Consider the following 22,861-nt stretch of genomic DNA (forward strand, 5'->3'; position numbering starts at 1 on the left):
AAAATGTCACACACATTCTCCTTAGTTACCTTTTTCATAGCTTTACAATAGGTGTTAATGAAACTATTGCTTGACCTAGTATATGCCTTTTCCTTAGTTAACTATTGCTTGTCGTCTGATCCAAAAAAATGAATGCCCGTGACCAGTGCAAACTTCTCTATCCCAAAATGCAGTTTCATACCAGCTACACCAACCCAAATCTTATGAGGGTTAGGTTGTTTCAACTCCCGAAGAAATAAATTATGAATGAGTTGATACTAGATCACAAAGGACGGCAAGGACAGAAAATGTCCAAAGCAAGAATCAACAAAATCAGAAAGTTATTTTGGAGATAACAATTGATGCATAGTAGTAATCTGGTTGTGCTTAATGATGGCATGACATTTTGCTGGATGTTGATTTTCAAGAGGAATAATGAATTGCACACCCTACAAAATAAGCATACAAAATAATGAAAAAAACTATAGAATAATGAGCCCCAATAAATCACATTAACCTAATGCAACCACGATCAATGAGATGTAACCTCATGCTGCCACAAACTAACGCATATAGTCATATTTAAAGAATAACAAGATAACAAGCAACCTGATGCAACCTGATGCAACTACATGAAACTTGATGAAACCTTAAACACATAACAATTACATGCTGCCACAATCAACTCTATACAATCAATTGGATGCAACCTCATGCTGCCACAAACTAAAGCATATAATCATATTTAAACAATAACAAATAACAAGAAACTTGATGCAACCTTAAACACATAACAATTACATGCTACCACAATCAACTAGATGCAACCTCATGCCGCCACAATCAACTAGATGCAACATCATGCAACCACAACCTAATGCGACCTGATGCAACCTTAAACACATAACAATAAAAACAAAAAATAGAAACATAAGCAACCAATATCAACCTGTTACAACCTAAATAACACGGTATTTAAACAAAACAAAATAAAGAGAATATAAAATTGTTGACGCCGTTTTTTGTCAACTTAAATAGGAGAGCAACTAAAAAAGAAAAATATTAGAGGAAATGAACAAAGATGAACACAAGAGTTTTTTTACGTGGTTCAGCAGTTAAATCTGCTTAGTCCACGAGTCGGTGTTATTAGCACTTGAGAGTTTTTTGGAAAATTTTCAGAGAATAGTTGCCCAGAGTTTTCTCTCAAGAAATCAGAAATCGGTCCCTTACAAATGGTACTTCCTTCTCTATTTATAGAGAAGGCTGCATAATTCATTCCCGCATATCTCGGGAAGATATTCTATGAATCATTTAATATAATGCTATTTAATGAATTATTCCCTACGTATACAGAAACGTCCCATAAAATGTGGGATCGGATAACAGATTAAATAATATCCCTTAAACATTGGGATTGCACAACAATAAATATGTTCACATATAACTGATTAACTCAGATACGATACTCATCAAATCTCCGAGACTAGGAATCGCCGAGACTATCAGTCGATCACGAGCTCGTCGCCTTACTTTGCCTATGCTCGGAACAAATAAACATTGAAGATGTTGCCACATTCGAACTCACACATTCTGAGCTCAAACTAGAATGGCAGGCAAGAGATGGTTCAGGGATATATACAAGTGTCACACCATTCTGTTTGCGAGCTCAGAGCATTTTCGAGGCTACATACCCCTTTGCACCTTCGAGGTCCCTGTTTATAGGGAAACGGTTTGACCCACGGCGACTGCATCTATTTCGAGCTTACACCTAATGAGCCTAGATTTTGGGATCATAACTTCTCATGCTCAAAATCTGGGTGTAACATTTTGCTCCCTCAAAAGTATCAGTTCGAATCCTATGAGAAGGAAACTTTTGAACTACCCTCCTTGGAAACTATACCATTAATTGTACTCAAGTATGGAAACGCGTCAGACAGGGATTGACTAATCAGAGTACTTGAGTGCCTTTTCACTTCTCCCACGTCTATTCGTCAGCTGCCATTACTCCATTTGTACCTGACCGTTGGATTAGATACGAAATCTGGATAACGACTTAGAATAGCCCGACCTTTGACTTTCCCTGGGGCCTATAAATACATCCCCATCGTCTTCCTCATTTTACTTTCTCGCTTTGAGTTTTCAGAGAAAAAAGAACTGAAGTCTGCTCTGCTCTTGCATGTTTTCCAAACCGAGAAAGCAAAACAATGTTGCCTTGTTCGACTCCGTGAGATCATTCTTGCAACCACTCCTTCGGTCATCAATCTCTCTGTACCCACCAGCTTCATTGTGTAAGTTTCTGTCCTTGATCCTGTATGTTTATATGTATTTTTTCTCCATGCACATTTGTATTGTTATTGCACTTGTAGGCACATATACTAGTTTAACACTAGAATGTTTTAGTCGATACCGTGTAGTTCTTAGGTTCTTCTGATATTATGGGTTCCAAACCCAGATTTTGTGTAAAAGATGCAAATATGGCTCTTTTACTGTGTTATTTAAATTTTGGATATCATATCGTGTAGACCAAGAAATGGGGTATGTAATTAGGGTTTTTAAATTGCACATTTCCCAAAATTATAACCTTTTTGAGTAACCGCCAACTTTTTCCCTGAAAATCCAGGATTCTTTAAAATAAATACACTTCATTTTTTTGCGTCAAATACACTCTCGAAGCCCGAGCCTTACAATGACTCGGGGGTTCTTTCGAGTTTACCCGTTCCTTCGAGATCTTCGATCTCGATCAAACTTACTCCGTGACCTCGGGCCTTCGAGCTCGAATCCCTTAAGATTTTGTCCTTATTTCTTGTGCTTGGCCTTCACCCTTTTCTTTCTTGCTAGATGTCGCAGAATTTGGAAAATTGGTGGGGGTCAGTGCACGCAACTCCCTACTACCTGTCGACTCCAAGCTCTGAATCACCCTTTACTCGAAATTAGTGACTTATTCGTGAGCAAAAATTGAGGTGTGAGGAAGAAGACATTCGAGCTCACTTCCGACGCCAAATCGACGAAGTTGAGGAGAGGAAAAGGAAAAGACTTCGGGTCGCAATTTATCTTGATCGAGACCCCAAACATAGACCGGTCCCTCTCGACCCCAAGCTCAAAGTCACTGTTGCCTTCAAGCCGGGTGACCTCAGTTCCACACTGATGGAGGATTAATCAAACTGTCCCTCCACTTCGAAACCTACTTCCGTTCCTACGTCTAGGGGAGAAATGTTCGAGGCTGAACATTACTGGAGCTCGGTATCTTCATTAGGATAGATCTCCGACATCTTAGCTTGCCATGGCCTAGGATTATCAGGCTCGTTGAGATGTCGAGCTCCCACCTCCAATGAGCGAAGTTGCTTTGCTCTGGGCGATGGCCGCTCCGACAATAAATTGAAGCTCACAGCCTGGAGTCGCGAGCATATGAAGGCAGAGGCTCTATTGCCCTTGAAGTCCTTTTTTAAGGACTTTCTTGATTTTTTTGGGCTCGCGCCCTTCCCGCTCCAGACCAATTCATACAGGGTCTTGTCAGCCCTAAGGTCGCTGTACCACGAACTGAAGTGGGAAGGACCTTTGCCAAGGGAGATTTTATATCTCTTTTGTCTGAAAAGCAACCCCTCCTGAGCTCGGGGAGGAGATGGCTTCTACTACCTGTCAAGCTATCCCAAAGAAAAGAAGATTTTTGAGGATTTACCCAACCATCCCCCCAACTTCAAGGTGGCCTTCTTTTGGACAGACAGTCTAGCTCCCTCAAAGTTTTACTCATTCAGGCGAATTCGTAAGTGTATTGTTCCCTTTCCTTTCATGCTAAATTTTCACTTAGGCTCGAACTAATCATAATGTATTCGACTCTTCAGCCAATTATCACCATCCTACTCCTACGGACACAATGAAGGAGCATAAGGAAGCCCTGCTAAAGCTTCCATACGGTAGGCTCTCCTTGTCTTATCTTCTTCACGAAGATAAGCTTCGAGCCTGCGGTCTCTTGGAGCGGGACCAATCAACAGATGATACCGCCTATCAGAAATACACTCAATGGTAGCATGTTCCACTCCCAACTGATAAGCTTCCTCCGAGGCAAAGCTCGAAAGCATGATCTCCAGATCGCCGTCGCAGGAGTCCGTGCTCGGGGAATGACGCCAATGATGAGGCCTCGAGCTCGAGTGACAGAGGTAAGGTCATTCTTAGCTCGGCCTTGTGGTCTCCTTCCCTACTTAAGCATAAACCCAACACCTTGATCTTATGTCTAGATGATAGGGAAAACTTTTATGTATGATCTTGGGGTAGATGATAGGGTCCATAAGTTAGATAGCTGGCTAGGGAAATACGACACAATGTACAGTCTGAATGAGGTTTGGGATGGAATAGCCATCCAATATGGGACAAATGACTATAGCGACCTTTCGAGGTTGACTTCCACGTATAGGGAAGGGACTCCCCCAGCCTCCTCTGAAGATAGGGGAATTACTTGGTCGCTGAGCACGAGCTCGGGGGAGAGTTCCAGTTAGGTTCCTTGTCACTTGTCTTTAATTCTTTTAACTGTCAACTTTACGCTAATTTTAACATTTTTAGATCATTTTCTAATGTGATTTGATCATGCAGGTACTATGGATTCCGACCTCGAGAATATGCTCGCCTGTGGCGAGGGGGCTAAGCAAAGCAAGCGCCCCAGAGCCTCGCAAAAATCTGGTCGGCCTGCTAAAGTCCCTAGAAAGACCGAGGTGACTCCTCCTCCAGCTCCTCTTGCAGCAACCTCCACTCCCCAGGCCGACATTCCTACGGCAGATGCCCCTTTGTCTCCTACTATCCAGATCCTTCCAACCCTTGGCCCAGCTCCGAAGAAACTAGCTCCCTCTCAGGAGCGCCTGTTGTCGATTTATACTCATTCTGATGAGTATGTTATTGACAACGATGCCGGGACTCACGGGACCACCCTCAGATCGGACGTCCTTTCTCGAGTAGGCCAAAGCATCAGCAGTCTCGGGGCTCCTCAATGGCAGTTCCTGGTCAATGCTCGGGACTCTAGTGTCCTTTATAACAAGAGTACCGAGCTCATCTCCTCGGTAATTTCTCTTACCTCGCTATTTATTGTGATTTTATCCGGAGCATGCTCTAACTTGATTTGTTTGTGTGTTAGGCTCTTACGCTAGTTGCTCAGCTGAATTATAAGTTGAACAATGAGGTTCATGCGAGTATGTCCTATGCTCAGGAGTTGAAGGATCACCAGCTCAAGCTCGTTGATGAGTTTAAGGCCGCAAGGTCAAAGATGGAGGTTGAGATCAAAGAGAAAAACTTTAGGATCGAGGAGCTCGAGAAGCTAAATGCCAAGCTCGATGAGGAGAAAAAGGCCACCTTTGAGATAATAGAGGATGAAAAGGCTCATCTTCTCGAAGAGTTCAAGCAGAGGAAGGATCGGGTGGTTGCCTTGGCCATGTGTAGGATCTGGACCAGCAATGCCGATCTCGACACAAGCTTCTTAGGCTCTTTTGAGGATGAGTTTCTGGCCAAATGGCAAGCTCGGCTGGAGGCAGAGGAAGCTGCTCGGGAGGATGTTGAGAAGGCTTAGGAGGATGCTGAGAAAGCTAAGGAGGGTGCTCCTGCCTCCTAAATCTCGATCATGGGCTGCGTCCCTCTGAACCTTTTGTAATAGTTTATAGCTTTTGTTATTCATGCCCTTGAGGCAAAAACATTTTACAGCTCGTAAGAGAGCTACTTTTGATATTTTTAATACCATGTTTGTCTTAACTTTAATATTTTTTCTTTACATCTCTCTGATCGAAATATTTTTAGCAATTTTTATATTAAAAGTCTTCTTTTATGTTAGTTTATCCATACAAACACATGTTGGATTTAGGCTCAAGTTTCCATGCATTCTCGCATAGTTTGCTCGATATATCCATATCCGATCTCGTTATTTGTCAAAGTCGGAACTTACTCTTACCATGCACTCGAAAGTACTTATATGGCGTGTAAGATAGGTAGTTTATTTATATCCTACTTTTCTAGTTTCTTTTCCTCATCCTCGGGTAGCTCCCCAAAGTTGTGAGGTTGAAACTTTTGTTGCAAAATACTCCAGCCTCAGTATCGACTTTGCTCGCAGCAGGTTAATTTTTTCCCATTTGTGTCGATCAATTTTAGCTGGTTTGTTCCAAACCTATTTAGGTCGTGTTTGGTTCGTAATCCATACACTTATATATTTTTGATCTAGTTATATGTAGATCGCACTGGTTCGCATATCTAGTCATATCCAAATACTTTATTTTTAATAATCTGGTTATGTCCAAATAATTTTAGCTCGCGCATTCGGTTATATCCAAACACTTTATTTTTAATAATCTGGTTATGTCCAAATTATCTTAGCTCGCACATTTGGTTATATCCAAACACTTCTTAGCTCGTGCATTTGGTTATATCCAAACACTTTATTTTTAGCTCGCGCATTTGGTTATTTATTTTTTCAAACTTATGGTATATATACCACTGATGCCCCCTTAATATCCTATGAGTGTGACCATAGGTTATTAAATTAAGAGATTTTGCAAAAAATACAACATATTGAAACAAAAATTAACTTTATTCAAAATTGAACAGCTTATCCACAAAAACTTTGTAAAGATGAACAAGCATGGTTACAGGAGACATCATTCTTACACTATTGATTGTAAGGTCATAGATGTTCGCCATTCCATGCTCGTGGTACCAACTCTCTGTTTAATCTTGCCAATTTGTAGATGCCAGGTCAAATAACTGACTTGATTTGATAAGGTCCTTCCTAATTGGGCCTGAGTACACTAGCGGCTGGGTCCCTCGTAGCTAGGAACACATGCCTTAACACCAAGTCTCCCACTCTGAATTTCCTATCCCAAACCTTTTTATTAAAATATCGGGTAGCTCACTATTGATATGCTGCGTTCTTCAGTTGAGCTTCATCTCGTTTTTCTTCAATAAGGTCCAGACTTACTTCGAGCTGGGATTGGTTCGAGGCTTGATCATAAGCATGTCTACGGATAGTGGGTATTTCGACCTCGATTGGTAACATGGCCTCGCATCCATATGCCAGAGAAAAAGGGGTATGTCCTGTTGAAGTGCGAGTCGTAGTTCGATATGCCCACAAGACTTGGGGCAACTCCTCGGGCCATTTCCCTTAGCTTCTTCCAATTTCTTTTTCATAGAACTCTTGAGAGTCTTATTCACAGCTTCGACTTGGCTGTTTGCTTGGGGATGGGTAACAGAGGAGAAACTCTTCATTATCCCGTTTTTCTCATAAAAATTTGTGAATAATTCACTGTCGAATTGGGTACCATTATCTGATACTATTTTCCTTGGCATTCCATATCAGCAGATGATGTTTTTTACCACAAAGTCCAAGACTTTTTTTGAGGTAATCGTTGCCAGAGGTTCGGCCTCGGTTCATTTTGTGAAATAATCGATCGCTACAACCGCATACTTAACTCCACCTTGGCCGGTTGGAAACGAGCCTATCAAATCAATTCCCCACACCGCAAATGGCCATGGGGAAGTCATCATGGTTAGCTTGGATGGAGGAGCTCCCAGAATTGTAGCAAATCGCTGGCATTTATCGCATTTTTTGACATACTCGAATGCGTATGCCTTGATAGTGGGGCAGAAGTATCCTTGCCTTATTATTTTCTTTGATAGACTATGCCCCCCAGTGTGGTCTCCACAAAATCCTTCATGAATTTCTTCTAGGATTTTCTTGGCTTTGGGTGGAGTCACACATCGGAGTAACGACATAGAATATCCTCTCTGATATAACCTTCCTTCCACAATAGTGTATCTGGGAATCTGATACATCAGCTTTCGAGCCTTGTTCCCTTCTGCTGGGAGAATGCCGGTTTTGAGGTAATCAACTATCGGGGTCATCCAGGTTGGTTCGGAGTCTATCATGCATACATCTTCTTGTTTGGGCTCAATAATATTGGGTGTTGAGAGGTACTCAATTGGGACCACATTCAGCGCATCGACCTCAGTGGATGTGGTGAGCCTGGCTAGGGCATCTGCATTTGACTTTTGTTCTCGGGGAACCTGCTCTATCGTATAGAACTTGAAATGTGCGAGTGCTGCTCTCTCTTTTTCTAAATATGCGGCCATCTTTGTTCCACGAGCCTGGTATTCCCCTAAGATTTGGTTGACCACCAACTGCGAGTCACTGTAACAATATATCACTTTAGCCCTGAGCTCCTTGGCTATTCGAAGTCCTGCCAATAGAGCTTCGTATTCAGCCTCATTATTAGACGCTTCGAAGTCAAACCTCAAGGCGGAGTGAAATCGACTTCCAGTTGGAGTGATCAATATGATTCCTGCCTCCGATCCATTTTTGGTGGAAGATCCATCGACATAAAGTTTCCACAGCTCGCGGGCTGGGGTTATAACTTCATCATCTGTCATTCCCATACATTCCACAATGAAGTCTACCAGAGCCTGCCCTTTTATGGTCGTTCTGGGATGATAAGTGATCTCGAATTGTCCAAGCTCAACAGCCCATTTTAATAATCGGCCCAAGGCTTCTGGCTTTGACAAGAGTTGCCGTAGTGGTTGGTCAGTTAGCACATGGATGGGGTGTGCTTGGAAGTAGGGTCAGAGGTTTTGAGATGAGTGAATTAGGCAAAGAGCCAATTTCTCCATTAACGGGTATCCCGATTCTGCCCACAGTAACCTTTTTTTGACATAGTACACTGGTTTTTCTACCTTCTGATCTTCTCGGACGAGCACGGCGCTGATGGCGTACTTGGTTGTAGCGAGATATAGGTACAATATTTCTCCTGTGATAGGCTTCGATAAGATGGATGGTTCTGCGAGGTGTTTCTTTAGCTCCTGAAATGCAAGCTTGCATTCCTCTGTCCACTCGAATTTTTTTCCCCCTTTCAAAAGGTTGAAAAATGGAAGACAGCAGTTTGTAGATTTCGAGATAAATCTACTTAATGCTGCCATCCAACCAGTTAAGCTCTGGACATCTTTATGCTTTTGAGGTGAGGGCATGTCAATTAGAGCCTAGATCTTGTCAGGATTAACCTCTATTCCTCGCGCGTTAACTATGAAGCCCAGAAACTTTCCCGACGATACTCCAAAAGAGAATTTTTGTGGGTTGAGTTTCATGTTGTATTTCCGTAACACGGCGAAGCATTCTTCGAGGTCGTCCACATGGTTATTGTTATGTTTAGATTTGACTAACATATCGTCAACATACACTTCCATGTTGTTACCTATCTGCTCTGAGAACATCCTGTTTACAAGCCTTTGGTACGTCGCTCCAGCATTGTTGAGCCTGAAAGGCATGACATTGTAAAAGTACAACCCTTTATCTGTTACAAAACTCGTATGCTCTTGGTCCGGTGCATGCATGGTGATCTGGCTATATCTAGAGTAGGCATCCATGAATGACACAAGCCCGTGCCCAGCTGTGGCATCTACGAGCTAGTCGATCTAAGGTAGGGGAAAGCAATCCTTAGGGCATGCCTTGTTGAGATCGGAATAGTCGATGGAAGTTCACCATGTTCCGTTAGGTTTCAGAACCAAGACCAGGTTGGTGACCCAATCATGGTAGAAGACATCTCGTATAAACCAGTTCGCCTTTAATCTGTCGACTTCTTCCTTCAAGGCTTTCTTCCTATCATTGTCTAGGAGTCTTCGCTTTTGCTACTTCAGGGGAAAGGTCTAGTCGATGTTAAGTGCATGACTTATCACATTCGGACTTATCCCTACCATGTCCGAATGTGACCATGCGAAAACATCCTGGTTCTCCCTCAAGAAGCAAATTAATTTATACTTTGTCTTTTCTGAAAGGTTTTTGCCTACCTTCACCATTTTTGGGGTATCGGCTTCTTCAAGCTTGACTTCTTCGAGCTCCTCTAGGGGCTCGAGGTCAGCCCTTTCTTCTATTCTAGGATCGATTTCTTCATCTATTTCAAAGATTGTCCCATCCTTATTCTGAATTACAACGAGTGTTTGTGCACTTGTCTGCTTCTTCCCTTTAATGAAAATACTATAGCATTCCCTCCCTGTGAGCTGGTCCCCTTTCAGAGTCCCGATGCCACTAGAAGTCGGGAACTTGATGGCCAAATGCCTAACAGACAAAACTGCCCCCAGCCCTACTAGGGCAGGTCTCCCGAGCAGTACATTATAGGCCGATGGGAGATACACAACTACGAACTCCATCATCTTGGTTACCGAGACTGGGTAGGCTCCTAAGGTTACAGGGAGTTCGATGGATCCCATACAGACAATCTAATCTCCTAAAAAGCCGTACAATGTAGTTGCACAAGCTTTTAGGTCGCGAAGCGCGAGTCCCATCTTTTCTAAAGTGGCTTTGTAGAGGATATTTACCAAGCTCCTGTTATCAATCAGGACTCAGTGTACCTTCTTATTTGCGAGCTGAAGGGTGATGACCAAGGGGTCATTATGAGGGAATTGGACATGAGACGCATCCTCTTAAGTAAAGGTTTTTGGTTGTGTTTCAACCTTTTGCTGTTTCGGAGCTCTTGGTTCGGGTTCGTAGGGAGAACCGTCACCAGTTTTAACTCATTGACATATCTTTTATGGGCATTCTTGCCCGAGCTTGCGATGTGAGGTCCCCCAAGATGGTTATCACATCCTCTTCATCAATCGGAGGGGGTCGCTCATCCTCTCGAGGTCGGGAGTTATTGTTTTGGGTAGGCGGTAAAGCTGCTGCCCTCTGGCTAGTGGAAGCCTGGTTGGGGTTTTGATTTCTTACATACTGTCTGAAATATCCTCTCGAGATCAGTCCTTCGATCTCATCTTTTAATTGTATGCATTCATCGGTTTATGTCCGATGTCTCGGTGGAACCTGCAGTATTTGTTGGAGTCTCTTTTCACCTTTTGGTTCCTCATGGGATCATGTCGTCTGAAAGGGACCTCGTTTTCATTAGCCAGGTAGATATTCTCCCGAGACTCATTGTGCTCAGTATACACTTTGTATACAGAGAAGTATCTTTCCCCTTTCTTCTTCTTTCCTCCTTCCGCCTCGGGGTTATTCCCGTCATTTTTCTTTCTCTTAGAAGGATTGTCCCCGGAGGGTTTTGAAGTCGTAGGATCCATCGAGGTTGAGGCAGAGTTTGTGTTTGCTGTAGTTACGGGCTGAGAGGTCATATTCAAAGCTGACCTCGCCTCCTCTACATTAACAAACTTTTGAGCTCTTTGATTGAACTCAGTTAAGGACCTTACGGGCTTTCTTTGCATATCTTCCCAAAGAGGACTTCTAGGCATTACTCCATATCAATCAGCCATTAAATGACCACTATCGTCGACATCATGAGCTCGAGTGACTTCCAAGTTAAACCTTGTGAGATAACCTTTCCGTGACTCATTTGGCCTGTTGTCGGACATTGGTTAAGGCAGAAGCCTCGGGCCTAATGCCGACCATGGCTTTGAATTTTTTCTTGAAATCTCCCGATAGTTGATCCCAAGAAGCAATCAAATGCCTTTTGAATTTTTCAAACCATTTTTTTGCTGGTCCCGTGAGAGAGGCTGGGAACAGCATACATCTGAGCTCGTAGCCCACATTAATGGCTCACATGATTGTGTTGAATGTACTTAAATGACTGTATGGATCCGAATTTCCATCGAATGGCGGGACATGAGGAATTCTGAATCCTTGAGGAAACGGGGTGCTCGAGTTCTTCATCGAACTCCTCGTCCCGTTCCTGGCTACGTTCATTCTGCAAGAGCCTGAATGCTCTTTCCAACTATTTGATCCTTTCTTGGACTGGATTTACGAGAGGTCTGTCCTTAATCAGGGGGAACTGGTTATCATTGATTACAGCTCCAGTTCCCCGCCTTGGTGCGGGATTCTTGCGTTCGTTAAGATGATCTCTCAGGTCTGGATTTGGGGGATTATCACGTCTCCGATTATGGTTTAAATGCTCCCACAAATCTGGGTGATCTCCTCAACTTCGAGCATTCTTAGGCTCCGAGTTGTATATACTCACAGACCTAGTGTCACCCGAGCCTTCCCTGACATGGCTCGTTGCATGATTATTACGAGATGAGTTTCTTGCTGGTCTCCTTGTCTCAATAGTTTGAGATCGAGATAACTGAATCCTTGTGGGATGGGGACCCCTACGCTCCTTAGCAGTTCCATCATTCCCATGTTTTCGTCCAGCTCGCCTTTCCCTATCACGATGGACCGGTTAGGCATCTCTCCTAATTGGCGAGGGATGCCTTATTGGCGATGGTGGATGCCTTATTGGAGAAGGAGGCTATCGTTCATTATGGGGCCTAGAAGGCCCTGAATTTGCATGATCAAGCTCTGGCACATTCTGCGTAGCACTAGGATTTTGGGTCTGAGCCTTTGAGGGGGCTCAGTTATTCCCTACTCCTACTGGTGCTTCTGTAGTTGGATTGAGAGCACCTTCGACCCGATTACCTCTCCGGGGCCTTGGTTGGTGTTGCGAATTTATTACTATGCAAGTGCACACAGTCGCAATTTGTAATGAAATGGTAAAGAAACTAAGTATCGTCCTCAAGGACTGAATTATCAATTACCAATCAATTAATTTCTCTTTCTATTTGATAAATTAAAATTCTTGAATTTTGTAAACACAGCAAAAGAAACTGTAAAGTTCAGAAACAATAATTAAAAATTAAATGGAATAACAACTAATAGTAAAACTCTTAATTTAACTACTGAAGAAACAATTAGGATATTTAATCTCATAAACTATCCTCCCTATTATTCCCTAATGCAAAGTATGAGTTCTTCTTCTTTTTGCCTAATTCAATTAACAAGTTGATACAACAGCCTATAATCATACTATGAATTATAAACTCAACCTAGGTGACAATTTCCTATATTTCTATGGTAAATTGAACCACAAAGGTAGCATTAATCTTGACAACTTAATAAACAGTTACACAATCAATTCAGATACTTTCGTTCCAAATTAGAATTATGTCCAATATAACCACAGCAGATTCAAATCTCACTTCTCAGATTTTGACTTAAAAACATATATATCTGACTATAGATGGCCAATCAATAATCAGTCTATAAGAACAGGTTATATGGAATTGAAGAAGATTGAAGAAGAAGAGAATTGAAATTGCATTAGTTCATAATAGGGATTCAAGTGATTCAATTAAACATCCCAAACAGAAAATTAGTTCATAATCATAATGCTAATCACAACGGAAATTAAAGATAAGATCAGAAAGTAGAAGAAAAACATGTAGATAAAAATACTCCAAGCTTTCAGCCTTCAAGCAAGAACTTCTCCCCCAGTCCATACATACTCCTTCTTCTCTCTTTTTCGCCTTATAAAAACCTAGGATTCAATTTTTAAAAGAGGCGGGCCGCGGCATTACATGCACCATGCCGCGGCCCGTGTCTGAAATTCTGGGCATTTTGTTCTCTCCATGCCGCGGCCCTTGTCAGCCATGCCGCGGCCCGTGTGTACGATTTCTGGGTTGAGGCCTATCCATGCCGCGACCCTCTCTAGCCATGCCGCGGCTCGTGTTTCCCCTTCAAAACAGTGGTTCTGTTTCACCAGCTAGTCGCAGCTCGACTTTGCTCATGTCGTGGCTCTTAAGGGATTTCTCAATTTTTCAAGTTTTTATCCCAAAAATTCACCAACACTTCCAAATCATGTTGAGATTCATCCTTTCTTGAAATATGTTGAAAAACTTGGATATTTCTTCCCTTTTTTTGACATTTTCCTCCAAGTACTCTATTCTTCCTGATATTAACAAAGACAACCAAACAAAGCATAAAACCGCACTAAATGAAAGAAAAATGAGATAAAAGGCTACTTAAAATATCACCTAAACATGACAAAAACTAGACTCAACAAACTCCCCTAAACTTAACCTTTACTCGCCCTCGAGTAAGGACCAAGTTAAACTAACAAAAAGAAAAAACACACAAAACGAACAAGCTAAACCATCATTACCATCTACACTGCTTTGCCAAAACTCATGAAATCTCAATTGCAATAATAATAACCAGAATTTCAGCTCAATTGCCTTAAAGTTCAATTTGTAAAGATCAATTAGGGAAATCAATAATATATCACGAAAATGACTACAACACTTGGACTCTATCATATATGCTCAACTCATTCCAAACAAGTCCACAAACCAATTTTTCAATATGTTTGCATTACTTAACCTTCTCCACTAATGTCAATAACACGTGTTTTGAAATCAAAAGGACTTTCACGGGTTATAGCGTTAGGCTTATGCAAGGGTAGATGAAATTGTCATTTAGGCTCAAAATTACCATAAACATATAAACTTTACACCCAATCTTGATATTCACAACACAATTTAACACAACCCAAAGATCCTCTTTATTTCCAAAGATTGAGAAATTAAAACACTAGATTTTTTTTTTTTTTTTTTCATACTACATTTCCCCCAAACTTATGCATTTTAATGGGAACATCAGAAGAAAAGTAGTTTCTCTCAAATCTTTTTTTTTTTTTTTTACTTTCTCAATCTTTTATTGAATTGTTCTATTGCCAACACCAATACACAAGAGTAACACCCATTATAAAACAATCCCCTTTTATAATTTATAAGCTCATGGTACAAATCTAGGAACTGAAAAATAATAAAGTATTCAGTTAAGCTCAAAACAAGTGTTTAACAATAAAAGGTAGACTTTTAGGCTCAATGAGGGTATCTAGGGAAAATTAAATCAAGGTTGGCTGGAAAAGCACAATCGATCCAATAAAATTGCCTAAATCACTTTTCAAAATACATGTCATCAAGGATTTCGCCTCAAAGGCCAAATAATGCAAGTTCTATCAAATTCAAATTGTCATACCACCAACCCTAGTCAAACATATATAATAAAATCCAAAATGTTGCATTTTCAAAACATATTAAAAATTTCCCACAAAACCTTTAAATTAAACTCTAAAACAATTGAACCAAGCACAGAGTTGAATTCAATTTCCTTTTCACGAGCAAAGACAAAGAAACAACAGACAAGAATGATGGCTTAACAGTCACACTAAACAAACAACAGAAAATAAAACAAGAGACTAAAAGCTAAACTAGACAACGTACAAAATAAAAATAACACAAAATAAGCTCCCCCCCCCCCCCCCCCCCAAACTTAAGATGCACATTTTCCTCAATGTGATAAAGAAAAGAACAAAGGAAGAGAACTTACCTGACGCCACATCAGTATGGCAGAGGAGGTGGCGGTGGGGGTTGAGTTCGGGATGGCAGAGGTGATGGTGGGGGTTCAAGTCCACCCCTTGTATCATTGAGAGCCATCGAGTCATACGAGGAGAATTCCCTTCCACTATTGAGAATATTGAAATTATCCCCAATGTCATCAAAACCTTCAAACTTGCCACACAATAATCTTGTCATACGACGTCGAGCTGTTCGAAATCGTTCTTTGGTCTTCTTCTTCTTTTTACCAATTGAATTTTGACAATCATTCACCACATCAACTCTACAACAGGTAGGAATTTCAGTTGCTGCAAAAACATTAAAACTTATTTCCTCATTTTGGACTCGCAACCTTAACTCCCCCTTTTGTACGTCGATTAAAGCTCGTCTTGTGGCTAAGAATGGTCTTCCAAGAATGATTGGGACGTTGGCATCCTCCTCCATGTCAAGTACATTAAAATATGCTGGGAAGATGAACTTGTCCACTTTTACCAAAACATCTTCAATAATACCCCGAGGATGTGCTATTGATCTGTCTGCCAACTGAAGAGTCACTGTTGTAGGTCTTGCTTCCCCAAGCTTCAATCTTTTGAACACAGAAAGCGGCATTAGATTAATGCTCGCCCCCAAATCACATAGAGCATTCATGCTCTCAAAATTCCCAATAGTGCAGGGTATTGTGAAACTCCCAGGATCTCTCAGTTTCTGAAGAAGCTTCCTTTGCAGAATGGCGCTGCACTCTTCAGTGAGTGCCACCGTCTCATAATCCTCCATCTTCCTCTTCTTGGACAGTATTTCCTTCATAAACTTCACATAACTTGGCATTTGTTCAAGTGCCTCGGCAAAAGGTATGTTAATGTGAAGTTTTCGAAAAATATCAAGAAACTTCGAAAATTGTTTGTCAAGTGTCTTCTTTTGAAGTCGCTGAGGATATGGAATCTTGATGTGGTGCTCATAACTCACTGGTGACTGATTCTTCTTAAGGTCTTCAATAACCTCTTCTTCTACCTTACCCTCATTCTCAATTCCAACTTTTGGTGCAGGTATAGACTTCTTGATTGGTTCTTCCAACTTCTTCCCACTCCTCAAAGAGATTGCATTGCACTGCTCTTTAGGATTCACCTCTGTATTACTTGGAAAATTTCCTTGAGGCCTACTTTGTAACATATTTGCCAATTGACCAACTTTCATCTCAAGATTCCTGATGGATGAGCGAGTTTCTATCATAAACTGTGTTTGAGTGTTGGTGAGGGTCAACAATGCAGCTTGCAATTCATTAGGCCTTTCAGGTGGAGCTTGATTCATTGATTGTTGAGGCCTAGGATGTTGTGATAGAGAGGCTTGATGCATTGGTGGCTGAGGCATATTATTCTGAAATTGACCCTGAAATTGAGGTTGCTGGCCCTGATTATTCCTCCAAGAAAAATTAGGGTGATTTCGCCACCCAAGATTGTAAGTATTGGAGAATGGATTATTGAATGGCCTCTGAAAGTTTCCCACCGCTTGAACCTGAGCTTGATCCATCAAAATGTTATTATTAATACTGGTAGGACACTGATCAAAAGAGTGAGGACCACCATAAATTTCACACCTAGCTGCCATTTGAATCGCATTAGCCGATACAATACTCTGTTGTAACTGTTTTGTCAAGGAGGCTACTTGTGCTGTTAGAGCAGTGATTGCATCTAGCTCATGCACCCCAGCTACCTTTCTGACCCCTGATGATCTTTCCTCAGACCACTGATGATTATTTGTGGCCATGTCCTCCAGCAGCTCATAAGCACCAGTTGCACTCTTGCTCATAAAAGTGCCACCCGCTGCAACATCAATAATGGTTCTGGTTGTAGGACATAAACCATTGTAAAATTTCTGTACTAACATCCACTGTTCAATGCCATGATGAGGACATCTTCTCAAGAGTTCCTTGAACCGTTCCCAAGCTTCATACAAAGACTCTCCATCATTCTGGCAAAAATTAATGATCTCTCCCCTCAATTTAGCAGCTTTGGATGGAGGGAAGAATTTTAACAAAAACTTCTGAGCTAGATCTTGCCAGGTGACAATAGAGTTTGGTTACAATGAGTTCAGCCAACTTTTAGCTCTGTCCCTAAGAAAAAATGGGAAAAGCCTCAGTTTAATTGCGTCATCACTCACCCCATTGTATCTAAAAGTTCCACACAGCTCCAAAAAATTAGACAAATGGGTGTGAGGATCTCGAGAAGGCAACCCATTAAATTGAACAGAGGATTGCACCATTTGTAGAATAGCTGGCTTGATTTTAAAATTGTTGGCCTCTACAGCTGGTGGGCATATACTGTTTTGTACTCCCATCAGAGTGGGCAGTACATAATCTCTCAGGCTCCTCTCAGCATTGTTCTGAGCCTGACCCCTTTGTACAATTCCAGGAATTAAAACATTCTTGCCATCCCCACCATTCTCTGCCATCTTCACAGACTTCTGGGCTTCCCTCTTGTTCTTTCTGTTTTTCTTGCAAGACTTTTCAATCTCAGGATTCAAAGGAACAAGTTTGTCTGCTCCTCTTCTGCCACGCATATAACACAATTCACCTGAGATAGACAAATTAAGCAACTAAACATATTAGAAACAAGAGAAATTAAAATCAAATTAGAATAAAAATTAATCAGACTGATATTGATAATTATTTTCAGTCCCCGGCAACGGCGCCAAAAACTTGTTGCGAATTTATTGCTATGCAAGTGCACACAGTCGCAATTTGTAATAAAATGGTAAAGAAACCAAGTATCGTCCTCAAGGACTGAATTATCAATTACCAATCAATTAATTTCTCTTTCTATTTGATAACACTACAAGAAAAAACAGTATTCATAACACTTAAAAACTGCTATCCGGGACTCTTGATAGCACTTCTGAAAATGCTAACATAGCCCCTGTTATTAAAAGTCCAGTCTTTTCTATAACAGTTTTTGAATGTTATGTTCGGTGTTATCTTAAACTATTCAATAACACATTTTTAGGTGCTATAATATTGAAATAATGGCATTTAGATAGAGTTTTTAATTATAAATTTAAAGTTTAATCTTGTACTTTTTTCATAACACTTTTCAACTGTTACATTTGATAATTTTGATAACATTTTTAGTTTGTTATATTATATAAACCATAACGATTTTTTACGCTTATAATATGTTTCTAAATCGTAACATATAGTAATATAATTTTGTTACTTTAGTGTGGATAATATATTTTAAATTTTATTTTAATAAGTATACTTATATGGTTTTTTTTAATTAAAAGATCTTCATTATTGTATTTTGATAAAAAAAAACAAAATTAATCATAAAATGTAATTCTCAATAAATTGATAAACCATAAGTATTACATTAAAAACTAATTAATTCAAACCATGAATGTGTCTACTTCATAAGATATTAGTTCTAACTTAAGTTTGAAAGCATAACATAATAAAGTTTTATAATCTTGAACATTTTTTACTTCAAACTATAGTTTGGATGATGTTGTTGCTGCTAATGCTATTGTTGCTGTTGTTGTAGCTGTTCTTCAGATTGTTGTGCTTGACTATGAACCCCAGGTTGTTGTGCTTTCCACCTCATGTGCCATCTATTACTCTCCAATCAAGCAAACCACTCATTCTGAAGAACAAATAAACCACTATACTTTATTTTTTATGCTTATAGTGTCTCAAACCAAAGAATACAAAATGGATTATATTACTAAGCCAATGATACAGGAGAAGACAAACCAGAAAACAAAACTAGGCTGCATAGCACACCACTATCAGAAACAAAATTCCCAAAACTAGCAGCATGTATAGCATGTTGTAAACAGTAAACACAACTAGGATAAACAAACAAACTATATACAGAAACATAAAACACAAAAACTCTAAATCTAAAACCAATATAAAAAACAGAATACCCAAAGATATTAGACAAATGAAATAATGGTACAAGTTTAATCATAAATGTGATAATAGACAAATGAAATATCCCAGCTAACACTCAGCACAATGTGGCTCATCAAAACAATAACTTACAAGTGCAACAAAAAGAATCTTCGGTGCACAAGTAAAAATTCAAATCATGTATCAATAAGACATTATAAATAAACTATCACAGGTACTTAGTAATTGTACTTTATGAAAACTAAAATGTGAGAAAGGAGGCATCATACTGTGCCTAAGCATAACATGAGTTTGGAAACTCAAAACAATTATCAAACCCATAAATGTTGTAGAATAACCTGCTCCAAAAACAACTTTACCTGCTCTTCGCAGGAACCAATTGCATAAGCCTCAGGAATGTTTGTATTAAGAGGAATCATGGTCTGACCAAAAGGAAGAAAAAAAAATATTAATAGCAACACAGGAACAAGACATACAATTAAATAAAAGAAAAAACTGGACAATGATGTGATGAGTAAGCCAACCAAAGATAGTACTACAATAAGCATTTCATTTCGGACCTACCTGTAACAGTTTCATGAATATGGTGTACATCTTAACGTACTGGGCATTGTAGAAATCTCCAAAATTAAGTGCTGCAACCTAAACACCAGTGCAGTGAACTATGAGAACCATGCACAGTTTTGAAGCAACTCTTAACTAAATCAGCATACAAACACACCTCTGTCAAACACTGAAGAGTGAGATTCCGAAACGATGGCATGGGGAAAAAATTCAGCAGCGTTTCAAGCTATTACATAAGCAAACACAATCAGAATTTTGCTCAAATGTACTTTACTCTTTTAAGGAAGTTATTAAGTATTAAATTCAAAGGCAATACAACAACCATCTATCAAGCAAAGCACATACCAATGGAGACTCAAATATATATCCCAGGGGAATCCATGAGAGAAATGCGTGCAATGTGGAGAGTGTTGCACGTATAAGCTCAGTTCTTTGAGAGGCTGATAGTACATATAAGCATAGCTCATGAATGAGTTGAAATTCACTGCAACAACCAATCACATTATGTGTGAGAGATTGGAAAAATGCATAAACATATCATTACGGTAACATGTGACATGCCAATTAGAAAATAAAAGCCAAATATATGATGACTATGAACTGGCAGTACGTGACTATCAGTAGTCCAAGATAAGTGATCAGATCACTTGACTTTGTGGTGGCAGTTCACCCGGAAGACATTGTATCAAAATATGTGTATAATAGTGAATAAAAATAACTTAAAAAGTGCATAATGACTTCTCATCAAAGGATATCTAAAAGAACTGTCCTTAATATATATAATTATAAGCAAATGATAAGTCTACAGAAGGAAAAAAAAAGAGCACTCATGAAACAATACAATATAAAACATGAAATGCATCCCAAAATGAAATAAAAAAAAAAACATAAATTATCTACCTGTTCAATGATTTTTTAAGCTCCTTTATCTTACTTTGAGTCATCTCTCCTCTTGAGAAATCAAACACCTCTTCACTTAGAAGCTGAAGAAAACATATTCAAGTAATTAGTGCCAACTAATTCTCAATAATTATCAAAAGCATCAAACAAAGAAGCCTAAATATGATTTTGATTAAGAGCTTATCCAATTTTAGTTTAAGGATCAGGTTGTTTAGTTCTACCTCTTTTTATGAATTCCTACTTTGTAGGACTCAGCTAAGCGGCTGAAGTAATTCTTTTGTTTCTTAGTGAAGTGGATTTAACAATGTTTTAGTGTTTCCTTCCTTAACCAGCTTTACTCGTTATGTAATCTTCCTTTCATCTTATTGTTTGTTTTATCATTTTATTCTTCTTTTGACGATATGATTTTGACAACTTGTAAGTTTCAAATTAACTTCATAACTATTACTAATTTTTTAAAGAAAACATACTAATCTATATACTAAAATTTATCAAAGTGCACCAGACACTGTATAAGACTAAAAATATTCCTGTCCAATCATTTCTACTAACAAGAATAATACAAACAGAAGAAGGTGTACAAAGATATTGCCCTAATAGTTAAGTGAAAAAATTTGAACCAATTCATCATAAAGTGTTTCCTTTAGTCCAATTCATCTCAAACATAAGTTTTTACAATTATTTTGATAATAGAAACTGAGCTAACATCAAAGAATTAAAACACACAAAAATAGAAACATTAATTAAAAGTGAGAGAAAAGAAACCTGAGAAGCATTTGGTGCAACAGGCCTAGGGAAAAATACATTTCCTTTGCTTTCTTCCCCTCCATGCTGCAGAGAATGCATCTTAGACAAACATCACAAAATACACTGAAAAAAAAATAGAAAGACTGATTCAATCAATAAATAAAAATTCACATAGTTGGTGTTTAGGGAAAAACCATAATCATAAGAGCCAAAAACATAAACTTTCATCTTTAGATTGTTAAGGTAACGAAAAATTGGATAAAAAACGTTTAAGTTGGATTATATGTAAATGAAAATCATATTAAATCACAAATTGCATCTGATTTTGGGATGTAGAATTTGCATTAGACTACTGAAGCATTGCAACACCCTGTAAATAATTAAAAAATAATGTACAAACTTGCAAAAAAACCAATTTCCCCAAGAATTTTCTTGAGAAACAAAAGGAAAAAAAATATGTACTTTTCACTGCTTATCAAGCAGATGTACTTTTCACTTTATTTATCTTTTATTTGTTCAACCTTAATTCCTTCCGAGGCAGGAGAAACTAGCAATTTGCTAAGTAGATTCCCACAAGAAAAAAAACTGCAAAGCTCACAAGAGCAAATCATGACCCTAACCACATGTTTACTGATATGCTTTAGTCTTATAGATGTGAATGGATTATATATAACTCATTACACTGAATTTATATGTATAGTATACTAGATAGATTCATTATGTTTAACCCAAATCACATCAACCTGAAGTGGTTATTACATTATCAAGTACCATAACTCATGTTGCTTAAAGTAGATTGTCATCGTTATAAACCACATATTCAGACACAAAAACAAAGGCACTGCTGAAACTAGTAGAAAAAAAATGAGTTTGTAGTCTTTTTTTTAAACGTGCCTCAGGAGCACTACAATAGATCTATTCACAGAACAAACAACACAACAAAAAAATAATTGAAATAAGAACAAGCACCACTTAAGCAGAAAAAAGAAAGAAAAAAAAACAGCTAAGAAAAGTACCAAGTCACACATTTGAATATATTTATAAAGTTTTTGTTTATTCTTTTCCTTATACATATATAAATTAAAGCTACAAACAATACTTAAAACAATTTCAAACATTGTTGATTGACACCCATATATCATCTTTGCAAGATATATTTTCTTATCAAAACTCTTTAACTCAACACAGAACATAGTTAAACTCAAAGGCACAACAGAGCACAAATCTCTATCACTATAATTACTAATGACTTTTACACTAAAAATAAGATGATACTATAGAGATGAAAAAGTCACAAATTTTTTATTATGAAAAAGAGTTATCTATTGCTGGAACTTCATGAATAATGATTATTTATTTGATTTTTTTTTTGTCAATTACAAGTTTAAATTATGATTAGAGACATTCAAAAAACAAAAATGGGAAAAAGATCAGGGTTCAAAAAACAATAGTCAAATCACAATAAATATAACAAAAACACAATTAAATGATTTAAACTCAACAAGATAAGAGAACCACATGTGTTGTAGTGATTCTTACTCATTTATAGCTAATTCCTGCACTAAAGGATTCAATTTAATTGATGAAGACCAGAGAAAAATCAGTCTTTACAACACAAAAGCT

At 38.9% G+C, this 22,861-nt stretch overlaps 1 protein-coding gene and 1 non-coding gene across 2 annotated transcripts; one reads left to right on the top strand and one right to left on the bottom strand.

Annotated features, from left to right (window-relative positions):
• Positions 1-17,014: 17,014 nt before the first annotated feature.
• Positions 17,015-17,121, top strand: LOC133787260 (small nucleolar RNA R71). The gene has a single exon (XR_009872290.1). It is a non-coding gene; the product is annotated as a small nucleolar RNA R71 (small nucleolar RNA).
• Positions 17,122-19,123: 2,002 nt separating this feature from the next.
• LOC133784100 (protein EXPORTIN 1B-like) lies at positions 19,124-20,605 on the bottom strand. The gene is made up of 4 exons (XM_062223606.1): positions 19,937-20,605; positions 19,749-19,817; positions 19,592-19,669; positions 19,124-19,449 (listed from the first exon to the last, which is right to left on the bottom strand). The coding sequence occupies exons 2-4, from the start codon at positions 19,788-19,790 to the stop codon at positions 19,339-19,341; spliced, it is 231 nt and encodes a 76-aa protein (XP_062079590.1). The 5' UTR covers positions 19,791-19,817; positions 19,937-20,605; the 3' UTR covers positions 19,124-19,338.
• Between the last annotated feature and the right edge of the window lie 2,256 nt (positions 20,606-22,861).

This window comes from Humulus lupulus, chromosome 6 (assembly GCF_963169125.1).
Source record: "Humulus lupulus chromosome 6, drHumLupu1.1, whole genome shotgun sequence".
Lineage (NCBI taxonomy): Eukaryota > Viridiplantae > Streptophyta > Magnoliopsida > Rosales > Cannabaceae > Humulus > Humulus lupulus.